This window comes from Vipera berus (assembly GCF_964194415.1).
Source record: "Vipera berus genome assembly, chromosome: 15".
NCBI lineage: Eukaryota > Metazoa > Chordata > Lepidosauria > Squamata > Viperidae > Vipera > Vipera berus.
Genome location: NC_138218.1, coordinates 5,524,113 through 5,545,852, shown reverse-complemented (window position 1 = coordinate 5,545,852; position 21,740 = coordinate 5,524,113). Strand labels below are relative to the sequence as shown.

Sequence of the window (21,740 nt, the reverse complement as noted above, 5' to 3'; positions counted from 1 at the left end):
CTCACTGGCTAATTGCTGACTGAGTCTCTCCGCATTTGGTCCTGCCTCTCCTAATTTGACGTGGGGGCTTTTCTGCCTGTCTCCCCAACGGCCCCCTGGTTCAAGATCAAGTTGACCTCCACCTGTCTGTCGAATCCCCCTACAGTTTAATACCAGTAGGTATTTCACCTTCAGCCTTTTCGTAGCAGAGCTGTCAGGAAGGGGCGTGTTGGACGACGCAGAAATTTGCCAGGCAGGTGAGAAATTTGCCAACAAACGTAAGGAAGGATGGGCTGAATAGAAGCAGCCAGGTAACTTAAGAAACCGCAGGATTGCGCCCAGGTACTTTTGGGGGGTGGGGCGGGGGTGGGGTGGGGCGGGAGAAGCTGCAGGGAAAAGGATAAAGGGAGTCCTTGCAGATTTTACAAGTTGCTGCTGACTCCAGGGGGCTCTGCTCATCTCCGTTTCTACGCCATTGAGCCAGCGCTGTCCGAGGACATTTCCGTGGCCGGCACGATGTCACAGAGCTCTCTTCCTCTCCCACCAAAGTGGTACCTATTTATCTGCTCGCCTTGGCATGCTTTCCAGCTGCTAGTTGGGCAGGAGCTGAGGCGAGGACGGGAGCTTAGCCATCGCACGGACCTCGGGTCTCAAACCTGGCTTGCTGGCTTTCCAGCCGACAAGCCCAGCATCTTAACCGCTGAGCCGCCTCGCTGCCCTGGCGCCTGCGGTCACCAACCGGATTCAACCCATCAGAGGTTGAATCCACGTCAGGGAGAGTGGAACCCGGTTAAGTCCAACGGCAAGAGAGATCCTGAAGGCCGTGCTCACCAGAAGAGAACAGCCCAGGTTTTCTGTCACTTACTCCATGTTGACTCTGTCAGCAAGAGCAGAGCTGGCTAGACCCAAACTAAGATGAGCCGGCTACTTTTTCTACTCTTGTGGCACCGTGAGGAAGCCCACGTGGGCCGTCTTTGTCGCATCGCTTATTGCCACTTCTCTTCCTGCTTGCCTCCTTCCGTGCAACTAAGGGCTGTTTTCGGGTTGCAAAGAGGCGTTGCTGTGTTTGAAACCTTCCTCGTTTGCATGTGCTTTCCCCCCCCCCCAGTTTATTATTATTTTTTCCTTTGAATTCTCATTAACACCCCCCCCCCCTTTCTCCCACTCTGGTGAGTCGTGGAGCCCTTTACACCGGAACGGTGCCTGTATCTGGACCAGGCAGGCACGTAAATCCCAAGTCACCTTTTTCAGTGCCGTCGCTAAACAAATGTTTGTGACCTATACCCCGAAATCATTTCTGTTGCAACACGGCAGGGATTGGGGGACCCAGGTTGGGGTGCTTCTGCTGGCCCTGACTTTTGTCACCTGAGCTGTGTTGATCCTCCCCCCCCCCAAAAAAAAAAACCTTAGCCAGCATTGCCTAGCTTCAGAAGTGATCCTTGTGTCTCCGTTTTGTTCCTCCTACAGAAACAGCAGAACCAAGATATTGTGAATGAGTTGGAGAAGGTAATGGGAGGAAGATATATTCCAGAGATACAAAAATGTGTTATTTTGCTTCCCCTCCCCCCCCTTTCTGTCTTCTAAACTTTTGGGAGGGTTTCAGCTGCTTTACCGATACTTAATTTGTAGACAACCCCACCCCACCCCATCCTATGGATTGTGAAATTGCATTTACCCTCCAGGGTAAATGTTTAAAAATTACAACCCATTTCATATGGATCCATTCCACCCAAATCTCGGTCTGAATGGGTCTTTGTAGCGTGAAGAACAAAACACACTCTTTCCCCCCCCCCTTCCATTCCTCACAGTTGTGTGGCTTTTGACCAAGTTACAGCGGTCCGATTGTGTCATTTTCTTAATGTAAAAGCTGCTGCTTGGGGCTGTGTCAGCCTGTTCCTGTCCTTCAGCGTGCAGGCTAATTCTGCACTTTGTTTGAACTTAGTCTGCTGAGCTAAGGAGTTTTCCTGTTTCGAAAAACCTTACTCCTTTTCACTTAGTTTTTTTTAAAAAAAAATTAACAAAAATTTAGCATGCATTTCCAAACCAAGATATGGGTTAGCAGGGCAATAACCTGAGTCCACCCAATAAAACCGAGCGCCAGCTTAGTAGTAAAAATATAAGGGAGCAGAGACCACCCTCCCAGGATAATTTCCCAGCCTCTCTTCGCCAGCATTTCTGAAAAGTTGTTTGCGGAAGGACTGTACAGGGAGTGCAGAATTATTAGGCACGTTGTATTTTTGAGGATTAATTTTATTATTGAACAACAACCATGTTCTCAATGAACCCAAAAAACTCATTAATATCAAAGCTGAATATTTTTGGAAGTAGTTTTTAGTTTGTTTTTAGTTATAGCTATTTTAGGGGGATATCTGTGTGTGCAGGTGACTATTACTGTGCATAATTATTAGGCAACTTAACAAAAAACAAATATATACCCATTTCAATTATTTATTTTTACCAGTGAAACCAATATAACATCTCAACATTCACAAATATACATTTCTGACATTCAAAAACATAACAAAAACAAATCAGTGACCAATATAGCCACCTCTCTTTGCAAGGACACTCAAAAGCCTGCCATCCATGGATTCTGTCAGTGTTTTGATCTGTTCACCATCAACATTGCGTGCAGCAGCAACCACAGCCTCCCAGACACTGTTCAGAGAGGTGTACTGTTTTCCCTCCTTGTAAATCTCACATTTGATGATGGACCACAGGTTCTCAATGGGGTTCAGATCAGGTGAACAAGGAGGCCATGTCATTAGATTTCCTTCTTTTATACCCTTTCTTGCCAGCCACGCTGTGGAGTACTTGGACGCGTGTGATGGAGCATTGTCCTGCATGAAAATCATGTTTTTTTTGAAGGATGCAGACTTCTTCCTGTACCACTGCTTGAAGAAGGTGTCTTCCAGAAACTGGCAGTAGGACTGGGAGTTGAGCTTGACTCCATCCTCAACCCGAAAAGGCCCCACAAGCTCATCTTTGATGATACCAGCCCAAACCAGTACTCCACCTCCACCTTGCTGGCGTCTGAGTCGGACTGGAGCTCTCTGCCCTTTACCAATCCAGCCACGGACCCATCCATCTGGCCCATCAAGACTCACTCTCATTTCATCAGTCCATAAAACCTTAGAAAAATCAGTCTTGAGATATTTCTTGGCCCAGTCTTGACGTTTCAGCTTGTGTGTCTTGTTCAGTGGTGGTCGTCTTTCAGCCTTTCTTACCTTGGCCATGTCTCTGAGTATTGCACACCTTGTGCTTTTGGGCACTCCAGTGATGTTGCAGCTCTGAAATATGGCCAAACTGGTGGCAAGTGGCATCTTGGCAGCTGCACGCTTGACTTTTCTCAGTTCATGGGCAGTTATTTTGCGCCTTGGTTTCTCCACACGCTTCTTGCGACCCTGTTGACTATTTTGAATGAAACGCTTGATTGTTCGATGATCACGCTTCAGAAGCTTTGCAATTTTAAGAGTGCTGCATCCCTCTGCAAGATATCTCACTATTTTTGACTTTTCTGAGCCTGTCAAGTCCTTCTTTTGACCCATTTTGCCAAAGGAAAGGAAGTTGCCTAATAATTATGCACACCTGATACAGGGTGTTGATGTCATTAGACCACACCCCTTCTCATTACAGAGATGCACATCACCTAATATGCTTAATTGGTAGTAGGCTTTCGAGCCTATACAGCTTGGAGTAAGACAACATGCATAAAGAGGATGATGTGGTCAAAATACTCATTTGCCTAATAATTCTGCACTCCCTGTAGGAAGCTTTTAAACGTTGCGTCTGGGCCAGAGCAGTTTTAGCAATATCTGAATATAATAAAAGCAGTGTCTGTGATGGTATAGGTTCTCCTGCTTGAGCAGGGGGCTGGACTAGAAGATCTCCAAGGTCCCTTCCAATTCTTGTTGTTCTGTTCTATTCATATTCTATTCTATATTCTATCCTATGTTCTGTTCTATTCATCTTCTATATTCTGTTCTGTTCATCTTGTATTCTATTCTATATTCCATTCCATTCCATATTCTAGTCTAGTCTAGTCGATTCTAGTCTATTCCATTCCATTCTTCAACCATGGCAGTTTGAGGATGGGTGGACTTCAACTCCATCCCTCTCCCAACTGCCAAGGTTGAGAAACACTGCACTAAAGAGGGGATCTCAGCGCGATAAATTGACTGCCGATCTTGCCGAGAGTCAGTAAATTGTCTTTCCACAGGAGAAGAAAGGCTTCGAGCAGCGGTTTGCGAAGGAGCAAGCCACCCTACGAGAACAATTACAGGTAGATGCTCCCCTTTGGCATCAGCCTCCCGTCCCTTACCCTGCCGGCCTTCCGCAACCTAGAGGAGGAAGCTCGTGGCTTTGCGGGAAGCCGTGTTCTGACACCCGCTGGGTCCCTGGCGTGTTCCTCAGCTCATTCCCCTCCCCCTGTGCTTCCTTCAAAGGTCCACATTCAGACCATCGGCATCCTGGTCTCTGAGAAGTCCGAGTTACAGACGGCTCTTACCCACACGCAGCAGGCTGCCCGGCAGAAAGCAGGTGGGTGTGCTTTAGATGGGCGGTCCCCAACCTTTTCCACCTTGGTGGCCCAGCCCGACGTATAGGTGTGTGTGAGTGGCATGCGCACAGCTCCCGTCGGTGCGAGCGGGACGTGCCTGCACCTTCCACTCGTGCGAATGGGGGCTTCGCACGCACGCAGCCCGGTTTCAAACAGGCTGCAGCCTGGTAGCGTTGGGGATTCCTGCATTCGATTGCTCCTCTTCCAATTGCCCATCTTATTTTAATCACCTGGTGGTGTGAAGAGACCTGGTTCTCCTTTCCCACCATCCTGTGCCCCATCTCTTAAAGAAATCCAGTTTTACGGGCTGAACCTAGACTTATCCCAGCTCCGTTTCCTTGCCTTTAGAATAGAATGGAGCGGGAAGGGACCTTGGGAGGTCTTCTAGTCCAGCCCGCTGCTCAAGCAACTCATCCTGGAGTTGCTTGACACCAAATCGTGTCCACCTCTGCTTTTTTTTTCTTTTTTTTTTTTGGAGCAGCCCGGTGTTAGCTACCGAAGCGGCTCTGCCTCCTGTAGACATTGTGGGGCTCAGGTGCCTTGGGAACCCGCCCCCCCCCCCTGATTTTGTTTTTGTTTTTTTGTTTTTTCTGGGGCAGGGGAAGCTGAGGACCTGGCCGCTCGGCTGCAGTCATCTCGCCAGAGGGTCTCTGAAGTGGAATACACCCTCTCCTCCCTCTCCGTTCAACAGAAGCAGACAGAGAAAGTAAAGATGAGACATTCACCTCTTGCCTCCTTTCCTTCTTTGACATCGTGGCTTCCGTCTTTCCAAAGCCGGGCCTTAGTTCCCTGCCCCAAATGCTTGCAAAAGCAAGCAGAAATAAGGATTTGGTTTTTAAAAAAAACAAAACAAGCTCCATTGGTCACACGCTTTGCCTTGTCTTTCTCAAACAGAGACTTAGCCAAAAAAAACCACCCACCCTTCCTTCTCCAGCTTAAAACCCTTGCTTGACCCTTCAGGGAAAACAGGGCCATTAAATGCAGATAGAGCTGTTATCATCTTTGCTGCTCTGGCGGCACAAGGCAAAATGGTTTCCACTGGGGGGGGGGCGGTGAATATCGGTGAACGTTCAGCTTTTCCTGGCTCGATTTTGCTGTAGCAACATTTGCTTGAGCGCCGTCCAATTCTGCACAGCATTACGAGAGCTTGCTTTAAAAAAAAATCCACCCAGCCCACACTTTTTATCTATCTATCTATCTATCTATCTATCTATCTATCTATCTATCTATCTATCTATCTATCTATCTATCTCAGACATGTCAAACACAAGGCCCGGGGGCCGGATCCGGCCCGCGAAGTGGTTTCATGTGGCCCGCGAAGCCATCCTGGAAACAGTGAGGGAAGGGCCCCCACTTCCTTGGCCCTGGCCCAGAGACCCTCCTCCTGCCAGAGACCCTCAGATCTGTCCCACTCCTGCCCAGGCCCCCATAGGCACCCTTGATGCGAATGATGTAGAGCTGGCCACGCCCACCCAGTAGGCCATACACACTCTAGCCATGCCTACCCAGTAGGCCACGCCCACCCTGGCCACACCCACCCAGCCCCCTGAGGGCAACCGCAATGCTGATGCGGCCCTCAATGAAATTGAGTTTGACACCCCTGATTTATCTATCTATTTATTTTCAAAGCAGCAAAGGGAATTGGACGAGCTGGCCAGCCTGTATTATTTTATACTTAATAACAACAGATGCTGGGGGTGGGGGGGGGAAATTATACATAGAATCCTTAATTTTAAATGCCCGTCCCAGGAGCGCGAGATAACCCGCAACCTTTCTCAATTTCTTATTTGGGGACATTTCTCCCAAATAATCTTTTAAATTGCCTGTTTTTGATGGGTTTTCCATCTTCATTGACAGCACAACAAAGAGCTAGCCAAGGAACGGGATAACCTCAAACTGGAAATCTATAAGCAAAGGTGAGATGGGTCCCTTTGGCTTTCTGGTCTGGGGCGTTTATAGAAACGGAAGGAGGGGGCTTCATTTTGTTCTCTTGGGTTTCCTCCCCCCCTCTAGTAAAAACAACGAAGAACTCAAGCAACAGACCTCGGAGCTGTCCGAGAAAGTACGCAACCTGGTCTCTGAAAATTCAGCCATGAAACTGGACGTGGAGGATTTGCACAAGAAACTGGAAATGGCAGAGCTGCTGATTCAGCAGGTACCAGGTTTTTTTTTTTTAAAAAAATCCCATTTATATCCCGCCCTTCTCCGAAGACTCAGGGCGGCTTACAATTTAAGCACAAACCAATGTGCTTAGCAATAGCCTTCATTCTATGTAGATGCCTGCTTTATTAGGGCTTTCGCCCCCTCCCCCAAAGCGGCATTATTACAAAGTCAGCTTATTGCCCCCAACAATCTGGGTCCTCATTTTACCTACCTCGGAAGGATGGAAGGCTGAGTCAACCTTGAGCCTGGTGGGACTCGAACCTGCACTAATTGCAGGCAGCTGGTGTTACTTAGGGAGGCATTAGCCCACTGCTCCACCAAGGCTCTTATTACTGTAACCACGAGTGGTCCTCGAGTTAACAAGCACGTTTCTAGCGACCGTTCAAAGCTACGACGGCCCCTGAAAAAAAGAAGGAAGACTCAGAACCAGTTCTCGCACTGCCACAACCATCACAGCATCCCCCCAGCCACATGATCAAAACTTGTGAGCTAATTGTAGGATTGCATTAGCTTTTTTCGGCGGCTGCTGGCTCATCTTTAAAAAAAATTATTGATTTTTTTTTTCAACATAATCACCTTAATGTTTGGTAAACAACATGTTGCCTGGGTTTATATTTTTTAAAAAGAAAAATACAATAATTAGTTTCTATAATTCTATAGTCCACATAATAGCTTTGCTTGATTTTCTCTTCTTCCAGTAGTATTCTTCCAATTCTTATTATTTTGATAAATAACTGTTGGATATAAACACTCTTCTAATATTTCTGCAAATAGTAACCACGTCAATATGAAGCTTCTTTCCTAAGCGATCACCTTGGTTGCCTCGTCATATATCATCTTTACAAAATTCTTCTTCAAATTTATTTTCCTCGCAGTATTCAAAACATTTTTACCAGTTAGGATTTTCTCCAAGTTAATTACACTTGAGCATTTAAGTCTTTTTCCTCATACAGGCCATCCCAACACTTTTACATTTCTCATATCTTAAGAAGAAAGAAAAGGAAAAAAAAGAGAAGAAAAGGAGATAAGATAGTATGCTGCTTACAATACATGTCCCTCTTAGGCTAATATACATTTATGTCCAGATTTTTCTCTTCTTTTTAACCATGGCTAAGTAAAGGGATGCGGTGGCTCAGTGGGTTAGGACACTGAGCCTGTCGATCAGAAGGTTGGCAGTTTGGCGGGTCGAATACCAAGTGCCGCGTAACAGAATGAGCGCCTGTTACGCGTCCCAGCTTCTGCCAACCTAGCAGTTCGAAAGCACGTAAAAAGGCAAGTAGAAAAACAGGGACCACTCCGGTGGGAAGGGAACAGCGTTCCGTGCACCTTTGGCGTCTAGTCATGCCGGCCACATGACCCCGGAGACGTCCTCGGACAAGCGCTGGCTCTTCGGCTATGAAACGGAGATGAGCACCGGCCCCTAGAGTCGGAAACGACGAGCACGCATGTGCGGGGGAACCTTTACCTTTACATCCTTAAGTGATGGTCCGCTAGGACTCCAAGGTCCCTCTCAAAGTTACTGTTTTTGAGCCAGGTTTCGCCTGATCTGTATTTTGTACCTTTGGTTTTTCCTGCCCAGGTGTAAAACCTTGCTTTTCTCCACATTAAATTTCGTGTTCTTGGATAGGGCCCCTTGTTCAAGTCTTGTCAAGTTCTTTTTGGATCCTGAGCTTGTCTCCCGGTGGGTGGGTTGACTACCTGTCGTGTTTCCCCAGCCCCCGAGAACTTTATGAAGTAGGCTTGGCTAAGCCGCCTAATTCACTGCTGTAACTAATTTATTTATTTATTTTTAATTCCATTTATATCCCGCCCTTCTCCGGAGACTCAGGGCGGCTTACAAGCTTAGCAGTAGCCTTCATTCTATGTATATGCCTGCTTATTAGGGCTTTCACACACACCCCCAAGCGGCATTATTACAAAGTCAGCTTAATTGCCCCCAACAATCTGGGTCCTCATTTAATTTTTTTTAATTTTTTTTTATTTTAATTCCATTTATATCCCGCCCTTCTCCGAAGACTCAGGGCGGCTTACAAGCTTAGCAGTAGCCTTCATTCTATGTATATGCCTGCTTATTAGGGCTTTCACACACACCCCCAAGCGGCATTATTACAAAGTCAGCTTAATTGCCCCCAACAATCTGGGTCCTCATTTAATTTTTTTTTAAATTTTTTTAATTTTAATTCCATTTATATCCCGCCCTTCTCCGAAGACTCAGGGCGGCTTACAAGCTTAGCAGTAGCCTTCATTCTATGTATATGCCTGCTTATTAGGGCTTTCACACACACCCCCAAGCGGCATTATTACAAAGTCAGCTTAATTGCCCCCAACAATCTGGGTCCTCATTTTACCTACCTCGGAAGGATGGAAGGCTGAGTCAACCTTGACCCTGGTGGGATGCGAACCTGCACTAATTGCAGGCAGCTGGTGTTACTTAAGGAGGCATTAGCCCACTGCTCCACCAAGGCTTGGTGCCCAATGCACCAATCCTGGAGGTTCACCTTATAAAAATCCCTCCTGGATAAGGGGAGAGAAGAAGATGGAAGCAGAAGGACTCCGATAACTGTGTTGTGTTGTTTTTTTTTACCCCTCTGCTAGTTTTCCAGCCAGCCAGGGATCTCAGATGCTGCTGCCCAGCAGCTGCAGGCAGCCCTGGAGGAAAGAGCCAACTTAGAAAGCCAAGTTGCCCAGGTAAGGTGGACATCCAGAGGGGATGCCTTCAGAAGAAGCCCGGGGATTTGGCCCCGATGGCAGTTCTTCTCGGCAGCTCTTTCGGGAGTCTGGTTTGCACCGCCCGACTCTTCTCTTTCCTTCTTCCTTGCTGAACAGCTGTCAGAGTCTCTGCAAAAACTGCAGACCGAACGGGATCAGTACGTCCTGCGGCTGAAGGAGGAAGGGAACATCTGGCAGCAGCGAGTCGAGCTCCTCTCCGAACAGGTAAGGCCCTGCGAGGTTCCTTCCTGATTCTGTAATGGTTTGGAGGTTGCCCTTCAGGCTGGCACAACTGGGTTTTTCCCGCAGGTCCGGACTCTGACGGGAGAGAAAGAACTCGGCGAGACTCGGATTGGGGAGCTGGAGGCCAATCTCTCAGAGTTGCTGAGCAGTCAGTCAGGTAAATGCTGGTGTTCTCAACCACCAAAAGACCTCCTTCCAGGCACCTGATTCACCCCACCCATCTTCTGAATTGGGGCGGAGTGGCTCGCTGACTTAATGCCGCTGGAGACGGTCTTTGCTCCAGAGGTTCAAGTCCCAGCATTGCGTGAGCTCCCGTCACTCGCCTCAGCTCCTCCCCAGCTAGCAGTTTGAAAGCATGTTCTGTGCGAGTAGATAAATGGGTACCACTCCAGTGGGGAGAGGATCCGGCGCTTCATGTGGACGGTTAGAATCCTGCTGGCGCTGGGCCTTCCCAGTTGTAATGCCCATTTGCAAGGCAGCTTTGGTGGAGGGAGAGGGCCTCGGATGACGCTGCAGGAAAACCGTTCCGTCTTTCTTTCTGGTGTGGAACTAACTCGCCCTCTCTGGCTCATCTTATCTGAACCAAACAGATAGGACTGTCTTGGGCAGCCGTACCTACTATTACTATGTGCATTGCCATTGTAGTACGCTAAAATAGAAAGAATATTGTAAATCCAGCGGTCTTTCCTTCACACGCCCGTACCTCGGTGGAAAGATCCCTCTGCTGCAGCCCGTTGGGTGCTTGTTCCAAGATGGTGGTCAGGGACGGTGGGTGGGAAGGTCTGGAGACCCATCCTGTTTCCAGCTAGGCTTGCCACTGAGTTTCTGGAGAAGAATTCCCTTGATCCAAGGGCGTGACTTGTAAATAACCCGCCTTTCTTCTCCACTGGATTCCATAGCGGTGAAGCCCCAGGAGGCTCAGCCCGTCCCTGCCGCCCCGGGGCCCTCGCCGACAGAACTCCACCTTCAAGAGGAGCTGGCTCGGCTGGAGAAGGAGAAGGAAGAGCTGATGAACCGATGGCAGACCCAGGTGCGAGACAACGGGCAGCTGAGCCAACTCAACCAGGAGCAGGAGGAGCGGCTTCAAGAGCTGGAGAAGGCCTTGCAGCGCTACAGCGAGGAGGCTGTGGACAAGCAGCAGATCTTGGAGAACATGCAGAGCGACAAAGCCACCATCAGCCGGGCCTTGACCCAGAACCGGGAGCTGAAGGAGCAGCTGGCGGAGCTGCAGAATGGGTTTGTCAAACTGGTGAGTGTCTCCCCACCCCCCACCCCCAATCCGAAGCCGACATCCAGCTGTTGGCGACCTACGCATGTCATCCTCAAGTTACGACCGTAATGTAGCCTGCCCATAAGTAAGTCTTAACGATTGTGAAACGCGTCAGCAGTCATGCAAGAGACCTGATTTTGGTTAATTCAACCAAGGGTTCACTATGGATCTCGTAAACCGTTGTAAATCATCGTCATGACCATTGGAACCTGGTTATAATTTCCCCTTTTTTAAGTAGGTCATAGCTTTGGATGGTTGATAAGCGGCCGGTCGTAAGTGGAAGACTGCCTGTTTAGAGTAAAACCCCTCTAATGTTAAGGTCAAAATGTTCTTTTGTTACACCTGCCCTACCCTTTTTAGGGGACACTTCAGACTGACGAAGCCAACTGAGCAAACGCCTTCGAGGCGTTCTGATCCCTTAATGTAAAACTTTTATCGAGTCCATCACTTCGGCACTAAGGAAAGCAAAACCAGCTCTGGCAAGGCCCCTCCCAAACCCAGATAGTAAAAGCATTGAATTCTCCCTCCTCCCTCTGGGTCAGGTCACGTTGCCCAATCAAGTGGGAAAATACCGTTATGAGAAAGGGTCTCTGGGTCTGGCCAGACGCCTGGTGTAACGGCCTTGAGTCTCACGGTCTGGCTTCTTAATCTTGGAAGTCTGCATTCCGAAACCTCTCCCCTACACCCCCCCCCCAAGTTCGTTGGCAAGCCGAGAAGCAACATTTGTCACGCCAGCAAAACACTGCTTCGCAACTTGACACCTGCCCGGAACAATCATTTAGGAAGGTAGACTCTCGACTCCAATAGATTTGGAGTTTTACTATAAAGACGTTGGTTGCAGGAAAGTGAGGCAGGATCTGAAGTTCCCGCTCACTGATACAAGGAGTCAAACCCAGCCTTCCCCATCCCCCACCCCCAGCGTCCAGTCCGCTACCACCCAACCCGGGATCGCCACGATCTTGTAGGAAACGGGGGTGTTTAGGCTGCTGGAATTTCACACCCAGGGCATGCCGCCTTGAAGATGCCCGGTGTAACATACAGACAGCTCTGTTCTTCACGTGTCAGCTCCATGTCCCCATTTCCCACTGTTAGAGACACAGGTGTGGATTGCCCCAAAGGCCTGTCGCTTCCCCTTTGATGGCAACGACACCAGCAAGGCGCCAGAACCAACAGTGGAGACCCTGATGGACTCAGCGTTTCCTCCTTATCCCTTTTGACCTTGAGATGGCGCACTGTGATCCCGCCTTCGTTTCTGATGTTTTCTTTTGTTTGGGGGAAAACCCCAGCCCTTCTGCGGTGGACTTCAGTTCCCAGACCCCTCCATCCGTCCATCTTGCTGTGTGGCACGATGGGATTGGAAGATTGGATAGAGCAGGGGCAGCGGGGGGGGGGGGGTTGGTTAGTTTTGAGCCTTCCCAAATTGAAATTCCAAATTTGAATCCCACGGACCGTGTTTTATAGCTCCACCCATCCGTTTATGGAGAGGAAGCCTTTAAGATTCTCGCTTAAGAAGGTTAACATTTGCCTCTTCAACTTTCTTTTAATTCTCCCCCTCGCCCCTTAAAAACCCCTCAAGGTAGCCACTTAAAACATCTCTTGTTTTTATTCTGGACATAACGACAGCGCTCTTTGCAAAAACAGGCAGTCTTAAAACTGCCAAAGGGGGTTGTCTTGACCCCTGCCTGCCTCCTCTCCTCCTTTCAGACCAACGAGAACATGGAGATCACAAGCGGCTTGCAGTCTGAACAGCACGTGAAGAAGCAGCTGGCCAAAAAATTGGAGGAGCTTCAGGAGAAGCTGTTGGACTTTAAGGAGAAGGCAAGGCTTATTGCACTTCTCGGGTCCGGTCTAGTCTGGCTCCTCTGTTTTTATCCTTTTTTTTTTTGCAAAGGGGGTGGTGGTTCTTGATTTGGGGGTTAGGCTGCCTAGTTCAGCTTTCCGACAAGAATTTGGAACTCCTTGACTGTCAAACCATCAGTCTCCGAAGCACCGTGGTTTGCTTGTCACCGCGATCCTCAAATCTTGACCGGTGTTCCTCAGCCTTGGCCCCTTTAAGAGAGGTGGACTTCAACTCCCAGAATTCCAGGGCGGCTGGGAAACTCTGGGAGTCGAAGTCCACCGGTCTTAAAAGTTGCCAAGGTTGAGAAACTTGTAGATTTTGGGGGAAGCGATATTAATCCGCTTCTTAAAGATGAAAAGAGCCTTGGTGGAGCAGTGGGCTGATGCCTCCTTAAGTAACACCAGCTGCCTGCAATTAGTGCAGGTTCGAGTCCCACCAGGCTCAAGGTTGACTCAGCCTTCCATCCTTCCGAGGTAGGTAAAATGAGGACCCAGATTGTTGGGGGCAATAAGCTGACTTTGTAATAATGCCGCTTGGGGGGGGGCGAAAGCCCTAATAAGCAGGCATATACATAGAATGAAGGCGATTGCTAAGCACATTGATTTGTGCTTTAAATTGTAAGCCGCCCTGAGTCTTCAGAGAAGGGCGGGATATAAATGGGATTTAAAAAAAAAACACGAACGAGATGCTGTCAGACTGGGGAGAATTTATTTATTTATTTTGGTGGAGGGGGGTGAGAAGCTTGGGAAGGCAATACGTCCTCCTCCATCAGGTTTAAGCTTGACCCTAGTCAGTGATGGCGAACCAAACCGCAACCCAAAACCCACTTATTTATCGCAAAGTGCCAGGGCTGCATCAGCATTGTGATGCCCTCGGGGTGTGTGTGTGTGTGTGTGTGTGTGGCAGGGAGGCGCCTCTGAGTGCCGCCTCTGGCACACAAAAACCGGGGGTGCAAAAATGGGCCACCATGTGCAAGGTGTAAAAACGGCCGCCGCCATGCCGCGGGGTGCAGATACAAGGCGCTGCACCACACAAGAACGGGGCAGGGCTAGTGAGTATCACGCAGGCGCTCTCCCCGCCCCATTTGCGGCCCCCGTGCGCGCATGCACACATGCAAAATGCTTCCTCCTCCCTTTTCTTCCAGTCCAGTGGTTGGTGACCTCTGCTCTACCACCTCTACTCGAGCTTCGCCTCCTTTGTGCTGGGCGGGGCTCCTGCTCTGGGCAGTGGTGGCATCCTGATGGACCTGCTGCTGGCGGCGGCGGCGGCATGGTTGCCAACAGAGAGGGCTCGTGAGTGCCACCTCTGGCACGCGTGCCGTAGGTTCGCCACCGCTGACCCTAGTGATGCTCTCAGGAAAGCTCCAACACCCCCCCTATACATAGTTCTGGGAGGTGCTGGAAAGGGGTTTTCTGGGACGAGATCTTCGCTTACTCGGTCTTGTTCCATCCAAGATGGCTGAGAAGACCCACGAAGCTCAGGAGCTGCAGGAGCAGAGGGATCAGTATTTGGCTCACCTCCAGCAATACACCGCAGCCTATCAGCAACTGACCGCCGAGAAGGAGGAGCTACACAAACAGTACCTCTTGCAGACCCAGCTCATGGACCGTCTGCAGCACGAGGAAGTCCAAGGCAAGGTGAACGCCGAGATGCACTTCAAAGAGCTTCAGAAAGCGAAGGTGAGCAACCGCAGATTTGACCTGGGGAATTCTCTTTCGGGAAAGCCGACAGATAGCTCTGGCTAGCACTGATGATGTTACCCCGTTGGGTCACGAAACGTCTGCAAGAAAACAAGCCAGCTCAAGAGAGCACCAAGGACCCCACAGTCTTCCTCCTCCTCTTCTCCGCAAACCCCACTCCCTTCTAGCCCTGATGATGTCACTTAGTTGGGTCATGAAGCGTCTGCAAGAAAACAAGCCAGCTCCGAGAGCACCAAAGAGCTCCACAGTACCGCCTCTTCCTCCTCTTCTTCCTCCCTCCTCTCCACAAACCCCACTCCCTTCTAGCACTGATGATGTTACCTAGTTGGGTCATGAAAGGTCAAGCAAGCTCAGAGAGCACCAAGCTCCTCCCTCTCCAGAAACCCCACTCTCTTCATTCCGTTACTGAGTTGCAAGTATTTAAAATTGAAGAAGGTGGAGCTTCTTCCTGGTCCATGGAATTTATCCTGGCAAAGATAATCCAGTTATCATAACGCAAGAGAATGCTTGTAGCTCAGGATTAAATGGGGCGTTCTTGGTGCTCTCTGAGCTGGTTTTCTTGCAGACCTTGCATGACCCAACTAGCTAACATCATCAGAACAAGGGGTGGGGTGTGTGGGAGGAGGAGGAGGAGGAGGAGGAGGAGGAGAACAACGACTGTGGGGTCCTTGGTGCTCTCTGAGCTTGAGAGTTTCCTTGAAAATGTTTCACTGGGCAACGGCATCAGTGCTAGAAGGGTTTGCTCTCTCTCCCTTCTTGCCCTGATGCCGTTCCCTAGTTGGGTCATGAAACGTCTGCAAGAAAACCACCCGGCTCAGAGAGCACCAGGGACCCTCATCTAAGCTTGCGTCATCCAGATTCTGCCCCAAGCAGAAGCTGATGGTTGTGAAGGGTCAATGTCCTGCTTCTGACAAATGCAGTCCTTCAAAGAACTTCAAGGCATCGTTTACCTTAAAGAATCTTTTTATTATACTCGAATCTTTTTATTATACTCGCACAGCTTCAGCTCTTACATATTAGAAGCCAAGATCTGAATTCTCCTCCCCTGAACACATCGTATCAAACACAATTCCCTCCCTTAATTTAACCGTCATAAATCACATTCTCCAATTAGTTTAAACTGCAAACTGCCCTTCCTGCTTAACAACCCGCCAAATTCTTATCTTCTCTTATTACAGTCTTGAGATACCTTCTCCCTACTTCCCCCCCCACCAGCGTCCACTAATTCTAGCTGTAAAAATAATATACGAGTTAGCTACATCTCCCTATGTTGTCAAGCAAGAACATCCAATGTTAGCAGCATTGACACAGTCAACGTATCTTCACATGACTCCCATCTTTTCTTCGGCACCAAGGATATTACTCGGACTTTGCCAGCCACCATCTCCAGTAGAATGTCGAGCACGAAGGGGACGTATCCGAGGAAGGGCTGCTAGGTTGGAAAAAAGCTGGCTCTGGTGAAAACGGGAGAGATCAGGGATTCTTAAGATTTCTCCTGGATCCATGCTAAGTTGAGCGGTCCCTAAGAAAGGCCTTCTTGTTCCCTCTTGACAGAAAAGCCTGGAGTCCTTTTCCAAAGAGAACAAGGAGCTCCAAGTTCAGGTCAGCCAACTCATGGCCGAACTGGACGAAAGAATGCTGCCGAGGGCTCAAGGTGACCGGGGATTGGGAAATTGGAGGGGAAGCCGGGACCGGCGGATCCCCAGCTTGGGGAGGGGGGGAGAATTCCCTGACAACTCTCCCTTGTCTCTTTTGCAGGGGATGGGGTGGAAGCCGCTGAGTTTGTAGACTCGCGGACATCTCAGCTCAGCATTCCGGAGGATTTCGAGAGCAAGGAGGAAATGGTGAGTCTCTTGCGTTCTCCTCCCTTGCTTCGATCGCAGGACTGCGGGGGGGGAGGGGGGAGGGTGCGGCGGTCCTCGAGGCCGCCACAGATCATAAGTTGGCCTTTTTTCCAAAGCGTTCATCGCTTCGGCCGTTAAATGAACGCTCGCAAGTCGAGGGCAGGAGAGCCGTGAGAACAGCTGGGCTGCAAGGGAGCAATTGGTCCTCAATTCCCGCTGCCTTTCCGCTCCCGGAGGGCCGCCAGAGTTTGAATTTTCGAAATGCGGCCGTGCCGTCCCGCTAAAATCGCTCAGCCTTCCTTCCCAGGTGGCTTTCTTGACCTCCGCCGTGTCCCAAGCGGAGGGCGAGCGCGAAGAGATGAGACAGCAGCTGGCGGAAAAGAAAGGGCAGTGCAGACAGCTCTTGCAGCAAGTAGCGGCCCTCAAGAAGGAGCAGCAGCTGCAGCTCACGTCCACAGGAGGTAAGAGACCCACACTTAAAAGAGGGAGATCCCCTGTTAGGACTGTGTCTATTGCCTAACTGGTTGGGTTGGCAATATATAAACCAAGACTGTATGTGCAGTTAAAGCTGTAATGTATACCTTTAATAGTGAAATGCACTGCGCTATACTTTCTGCTGATTGGTCAGCAATGTCCCTAATGGCCATAAGAGGGAGCTAGAGACACAGCTTCTCTCTCTCTGTTACGATTCATGTCTCTCTGCTTTTGATTACTGTGGTTTGTTTTGCTACTGTATGCAGAACCTGAAGAACTGTGATTAATGTGTTTTGACTTACTGCCTGGTAAGACGACTCTGTAGTGGGTAATCCTTGGACTGTTGCTATCGGCTATACTTTAAGTATCTGTGTATGACCTGGACTGTTTCTTGGACTGTGCTATTACTTTATCCTACAAGTAAACTCTTTACACAACTCGGTGTATCTGTGTGGTTGCTGTGCACAATTCATTACTCTCACAATCCTGTTTTTCCATGCAAACTCTTGTGTTTTTTTTACGAGTAGCTCTGTACATCCTTTTCAAACCCCCCCCCCCAACACCCTCCACCGACTTGCCTCCGTGGGCTGCGGTTTGGCAAGGGCCCTGTGTTCCTCTGCCTGCCGCCTCTCACGCTCTGCGTCTCGCCCTTTCAGGCTCCGATGCCGATTCGGTTCCGGGAGAGGTTCATGAAGCCTTAAAAAGTGCCATGGAGAAGCTGCAGGTGAGCTGCGGGGGACCCTTGAAAGGATCGTTGGCGTTACGGTAACTCGGATCCGTGGTGCTCTCCAAGCTGGGTGGTTTTCTTGCAGACGTTTCCTGACCCAACTAGGGAACGGCATCAGGGCTAGAGGAGAGACGGAGCAAACCCTGCACCTTTCGAGCACTGATGCTGTTGCCTAGTTTGGTCATGAAATGTTTTCAAGAAAACGAGCTCGGAGAGCACCAAGGAGCCCACATTCCTCCTCCTCCTCCTCCTCCTCCTCCTCCTCCCTGCAAGCCCCACTTCCTTCTAGCACTGATGCTGTTACCTAGTTGGGTCATGAAACGTTTTCAAGAAAACGAGCTCAGAGAGCATCAAGGACCCCACAGTCCTCCTCTTCCTCCTCTCTGCAAAGTCCACTCTCTCCTAGCACTGATGATGTTACCTAGTTTGGGTCATGAAATGTCCGCAAGAAAACAAGCAAGCTGAGAGAACACCAAGGTCCCCACAGTCGTCCTCCTCCTCCTCCTCCTTTCCAGAAACCCAACTCACTTCTAGCACTGATGATGTTACCTAGTTGGGTAATGAAATGTCCGCAAGAAAACAAGCAAGCTGAGAGAACACCAAGGACCCCACAATCCTCCTCCTCCTCTTCTCTGTCTCCTCTTCCTCCTCCTCCTCCTCTTCTCTGTCTCCTCCTCCTCCCACACACCCCACTCCTTTCTAGTTCTGATGATGTTGCCTAGTTGGGTCATGAGACGACTGTAAAAAAAACCACCCAGCTCAGAGGGCGCCAAGAACTTCACAAGTTCAACCTTGAGCTACCGATATTCTCTTCTGTTAGGATAACTGAATTATCTTTGCCGGGATACATTCCAGGTGCCAGAAGGACCTGGCAACAACTCAGTAACTGTCAGGTACCCTGTTACCTTTCAAGAGGCTCCAGGTCTCTGCTTGAAGACCCATTTTGAATATCTCTGGCCTGTTTCTCACTGGAAGCAATGGAAGCTCTTCTCTCTTGACTCATCTCCTCAAGAGAAGCTCCCATGAAAACAGCTTCCTAACTAACATACTTTGGGTGAAGATGCTTTGAGAATAATCCTTTCGGGGCAGCCTTGTCAGGAGGATTGTGGCTGTCTTTCTCCCCCTCCCTCCTCCTCTCCCTCCCCCCCAAATTTCACCCATGTAATCTTGCCTGCTTCACTAGCTCCGATTCACGGATCTGATGCGGGAGAAGGCGGAGCTGAGAGAGCGTGTGGAAGAACTGGAACACCACTGTATCCAGCTGTCCGGAGAAACGGACACCATAGGTAAGGCTGTCCCCGTCGTGTCTGTGATTGTGTTAGCCGTGACTCAATCTTGCGTTATCCTTGGGCCTTACCCAACAAAATGAAATTCGACGGTTAAAAAAATAAGGTTCCACATTTAGGCAAGATGGGAAAAAAAACCAGGTGTAGTATAGGTGGTACCTTGCTCAATAGTAGCAACTGTGAGGGATCTTGGGAGTCCTAGTAGACAGTTACTTAAATAGAAGCCAGACAACAGAAGCCAGCAGTGTGCAGCAGTTGCCAAAAAAAGCCAACGCAGTCCTAGGCTGCGTTAACAGAGGGACTAGAATCAAGATCACATGACGTGGTAGTACCGCTTTATAGTGCCTTGGTACGGCCACACTTGGAATACGGCATCCAGTTTTGGTCACCACGATGTAAAAAAGATTTTGAGACTCTAGAAAGAGTACAGAGAAGAGCAACAAAGATGATCAGGGGACTGGAGGCTAAAACATATAAGGAACGGTGGCTGGAATTGGGTATGTCTAGTTTTAATGAAGAGAAGGGCGAGGGGGGACATGATAGCAGCCTTCCAGTATCTCAGGGGTTGCCCCAAAGAAGAGGGAGTCAAGCTTTTCTCCAAAGCACCTTCTGAAGGCAGGACAAGAAACAATGGATGAAAACTCATCAAGGAGAGAAGCAACCTAGAACTGAGGAGGAATTTCCTGACAGAACAATTAACCAGTGGAACAACCTGCCTCCAGAAGCTGTGAACGCTCCAACACTGGAAGTTTTTAAAAAGAGACTGGACAGCCATTTGTCCGAAATGGTCTAGGGCAGGGCTAGGCAACTGTGGCTCTTTTATGACTCGTGGACTTCAACTCCCAGAATTTCTGAGCCGGCATGGAGGAAACTTTGGCCCCCTCATGACTCGTGGACTTCGACTCCCAGAATTTCTGAGCCGGCATGGAGGAAACTTTGGCCCCTTCATGACTCGTGGACTTCAACTCCCAGAATTCCTGAGCCAGCATGGAGGAATCTTTGCCCCCCTCATGACCCGTGGACTTCAACTCCCAGAATTCCTGAGCCAGCATGGCTCAGCTTGGAAACCTCTCCCTTTCCCCTCAGCCCGGCTGGCTCAGGAATTCTGGGAGTTGAAGTCCATGAGTCATAAAGGAGCCAAGGTTGCCTGCCTACCCCTGGTCTAGGGGCTTCGTGCCTGAGCAGGGGGTTGGACTAGATGACCTCCAAGGTCTCTTCCAGCTCTTGTTAAAAAGTGACGTTGGTATCGGTGAAAGGAACCCCACAGCTCTCGGCTTCAGTATATTTCTTCTCCTAACCTTGCAGGCGAATACATTGCCCTGTACCAGAGTCAACGGGCCATTCTCAAACAACGCCATCGGGAGAAAGAAGAATACATCAACCGGCTGGCTCAAGACAAGGAGGACATGAAGGTCAGCCCCAAAATCCGCTTTCCTGGCTGTCCAAAACAGGATTCGACCCTTTAAGTTGGGCCCAGCCCAGGTGGGACCCCAGACTGGGCCCATTCCACCATTTGCAAAAGCATCGTGTCTCCGTTTTAGGCTATGTACAATAACCTCTGGGGTCTTTGCTTTGAAGAGCTGGCCTGCCTAGGGGAGACGTTAGTTTCCTTTCGAGTTGTGCGTGACTGTGTATATCTCTGGAGGTTCTGAGTCCTCCGGGCCGTGGTTGTCCCCAAAGTGCTTTTTTTCCTTCACGAGGCAACTGGACTTTCTTGTTTGGCTGTTGAAGAGGTTTCGCTTCTCATCCCAGAAGCTTCTTCAGCTCGGACTGGATGGTGGGGAAACGGGAGGATTTATATTCGCAGCAGACCCAGGGCAGAAAACATCCGGCAGAAAGCGCAGCGCCACAACGCAGCCCTCTTGGCGGTGCCAAGAAGGCTCCACGCCCATTTGCACCGCTCGGGTGACCCCCGAGGACGCAGGTAAAACTCCAAGTGGCCTCAACGACTCTCCAAAAGAAGGCAAATGTCCCATCTGTCTGCGAGGAGTATAAATCCTTCCCTGCCGTCAGAGCTGAAGAAGCTTCTGGGATGAGGAGCGAAAGCTCTTCAGAGGAACACAAGGAGGTCCAGTTGCCTCGTATCGTCGTGGTGTATGTGGGCGGTGCGTACTGTTACTGTATTTCTGCTCCTAGTCTGAATAAGAACAAAAATCCTCTGTTCCTTTCCCCAAGTAGCTTGTCGAGCGTCTTAGCCTGGTGCCAAGAGAAACAGGACAGACAGACAGACAGACAGTGAAGCTGAAGACTCAGGAGGACTAGCCCCTTCACATTTGTAGCTTAGCTACAGGAAGTGGGGGGGGGGAGAAATGTGCTTTCTTCGCGGAGGAAGCCTTTCGTGGGCTGCTGCTTTCCATTTTCCCCGTTAGGTCCTTTTTTTGTTGCAGATGAAGCTGCTGGAGCTGCACGAACTGGTCATGCGGTTGGTGGGCGAGCGTAACGACTGGTACACCAAATACATGATGGCGACACAGACGGGGGACGCTGGCGCCAAGGCGGACGGCGCCTTCGAATCGGACGCTTCCAAGGTGGCAGGTGAGAGAGGCAACAAACTGGGGAGGAGGGGGGGAAGGATTCCTTTTAAGGGGCCATCCTGGTAAAGGCCCTGTTGTAGACCCCACCACCACCTATATATCTGAATTCGTGTCCCTCCCCTTCCTCATCCTGCCCGGTCGTTACGACCTGGCTGGGGAATTCTGGGAGCTTGAAGCCCGCATATCTCAAAGTGGCTAAGGTTGAGAAGTACGCATCCTCGACTCCACGACAGTTCGTTCAAACGTTACGACGTCACTGGGGGGAAATGGGGGGATTTGTGAACTGTCTTGCCCACTTAACGACCGTTGCGCCATCCCCGCATTCGATATTCAGATGCTCGGCAACCGGTTTGTATTTATGACGGTTCGCAGGCTCCCCCTTTTGTTGAGCCAAGTCAGTGGGGGTGCGGGAT

The 21,740-nt window shown here is 49.8% G+C and overlaps 1 protein-coding gene across 8 annotated transcripts in view; it reads left to right on the top strand.

Annotated features, from left to right (window-relative positions):
- The window catches only part of GOLGA2 (golgin A2), a 38,026-nt gene that overhangs the window by 14,312 nt on the left and 1,974 nt on the right, over positions 1-21,740 (top strand). For 4 of the 8 annotated variants that reach the window (XM_081339598.1, XM_081339596.1, XM_081339597.1 and 1 more), the window contains 20 exons: positions 186-236; positions 1,447-1,485; positions 4,199-4,261; positions 4,425-4,518; positions 5,137-5,243; positions 6,395-6,453; positions 6,551-6,692; positions 9,296-9,388; positions 9,527-9,634; positions 9,719-9,809; positions 10,552-10,901; positions 12,627-12,740; positions 14,217-14,441; positions 16,017-16,116; positions 16,221-16,306; positions 16,614-16,767; positions 17,437-17,504; positions 18,691-18,793; positions 20,099-20,205; positions 21,181-21,328. In XM_081339598.1, the coding sequence (XP_081195724.1) occupies positions 186-236; positions 1,447-1,485; positions 4,199-4,261; positions 4,425-4,518; positions 5,137-5,243; positions 6,395-6,453; positions 6,551-6,692; positions 9,296-9,388; positions 9,527-9,634; positions 9,719-9,809; positions 10,552-10,901; positions 12,627-12,740; positions 14,217-14,441; positions 16,017-16,116; positions 16,221-16,306; positions 16,614-16,767; positions 17,437-17,504; positions 18,691-18,793; positions 20,099-20,205; positions 21,181-21,328 (2,302 nt within the window). Of the gene's footprint in view, positions 1-185; positions 237-1,446; positions 1,486-4,198; positions 4,262-4,424; positions 4,519-5,136; positions 5,244-6,394; positions 6,454-6,550; positions 6,693-9,295; positions 9,389-9,526; positions 9,635-9,718; positions 9,810-10,551; positions 10,902-12,626; positions 12,741-14,216; positions 14,442-16,016; positions 16,117-16,220; positions 16,307-16,600; positions 16,768-17,436; positions 18,070-18,690; positions 18,794-20,098; positions 20,206-21,180; positions 21,329-21,740 lie in introns of those variants that run through there. The other 4 variants (XM_081339594.1, XR_014027981.1, XM_081339595.1 and 1 more) reach the window with 4 other exon arrangements.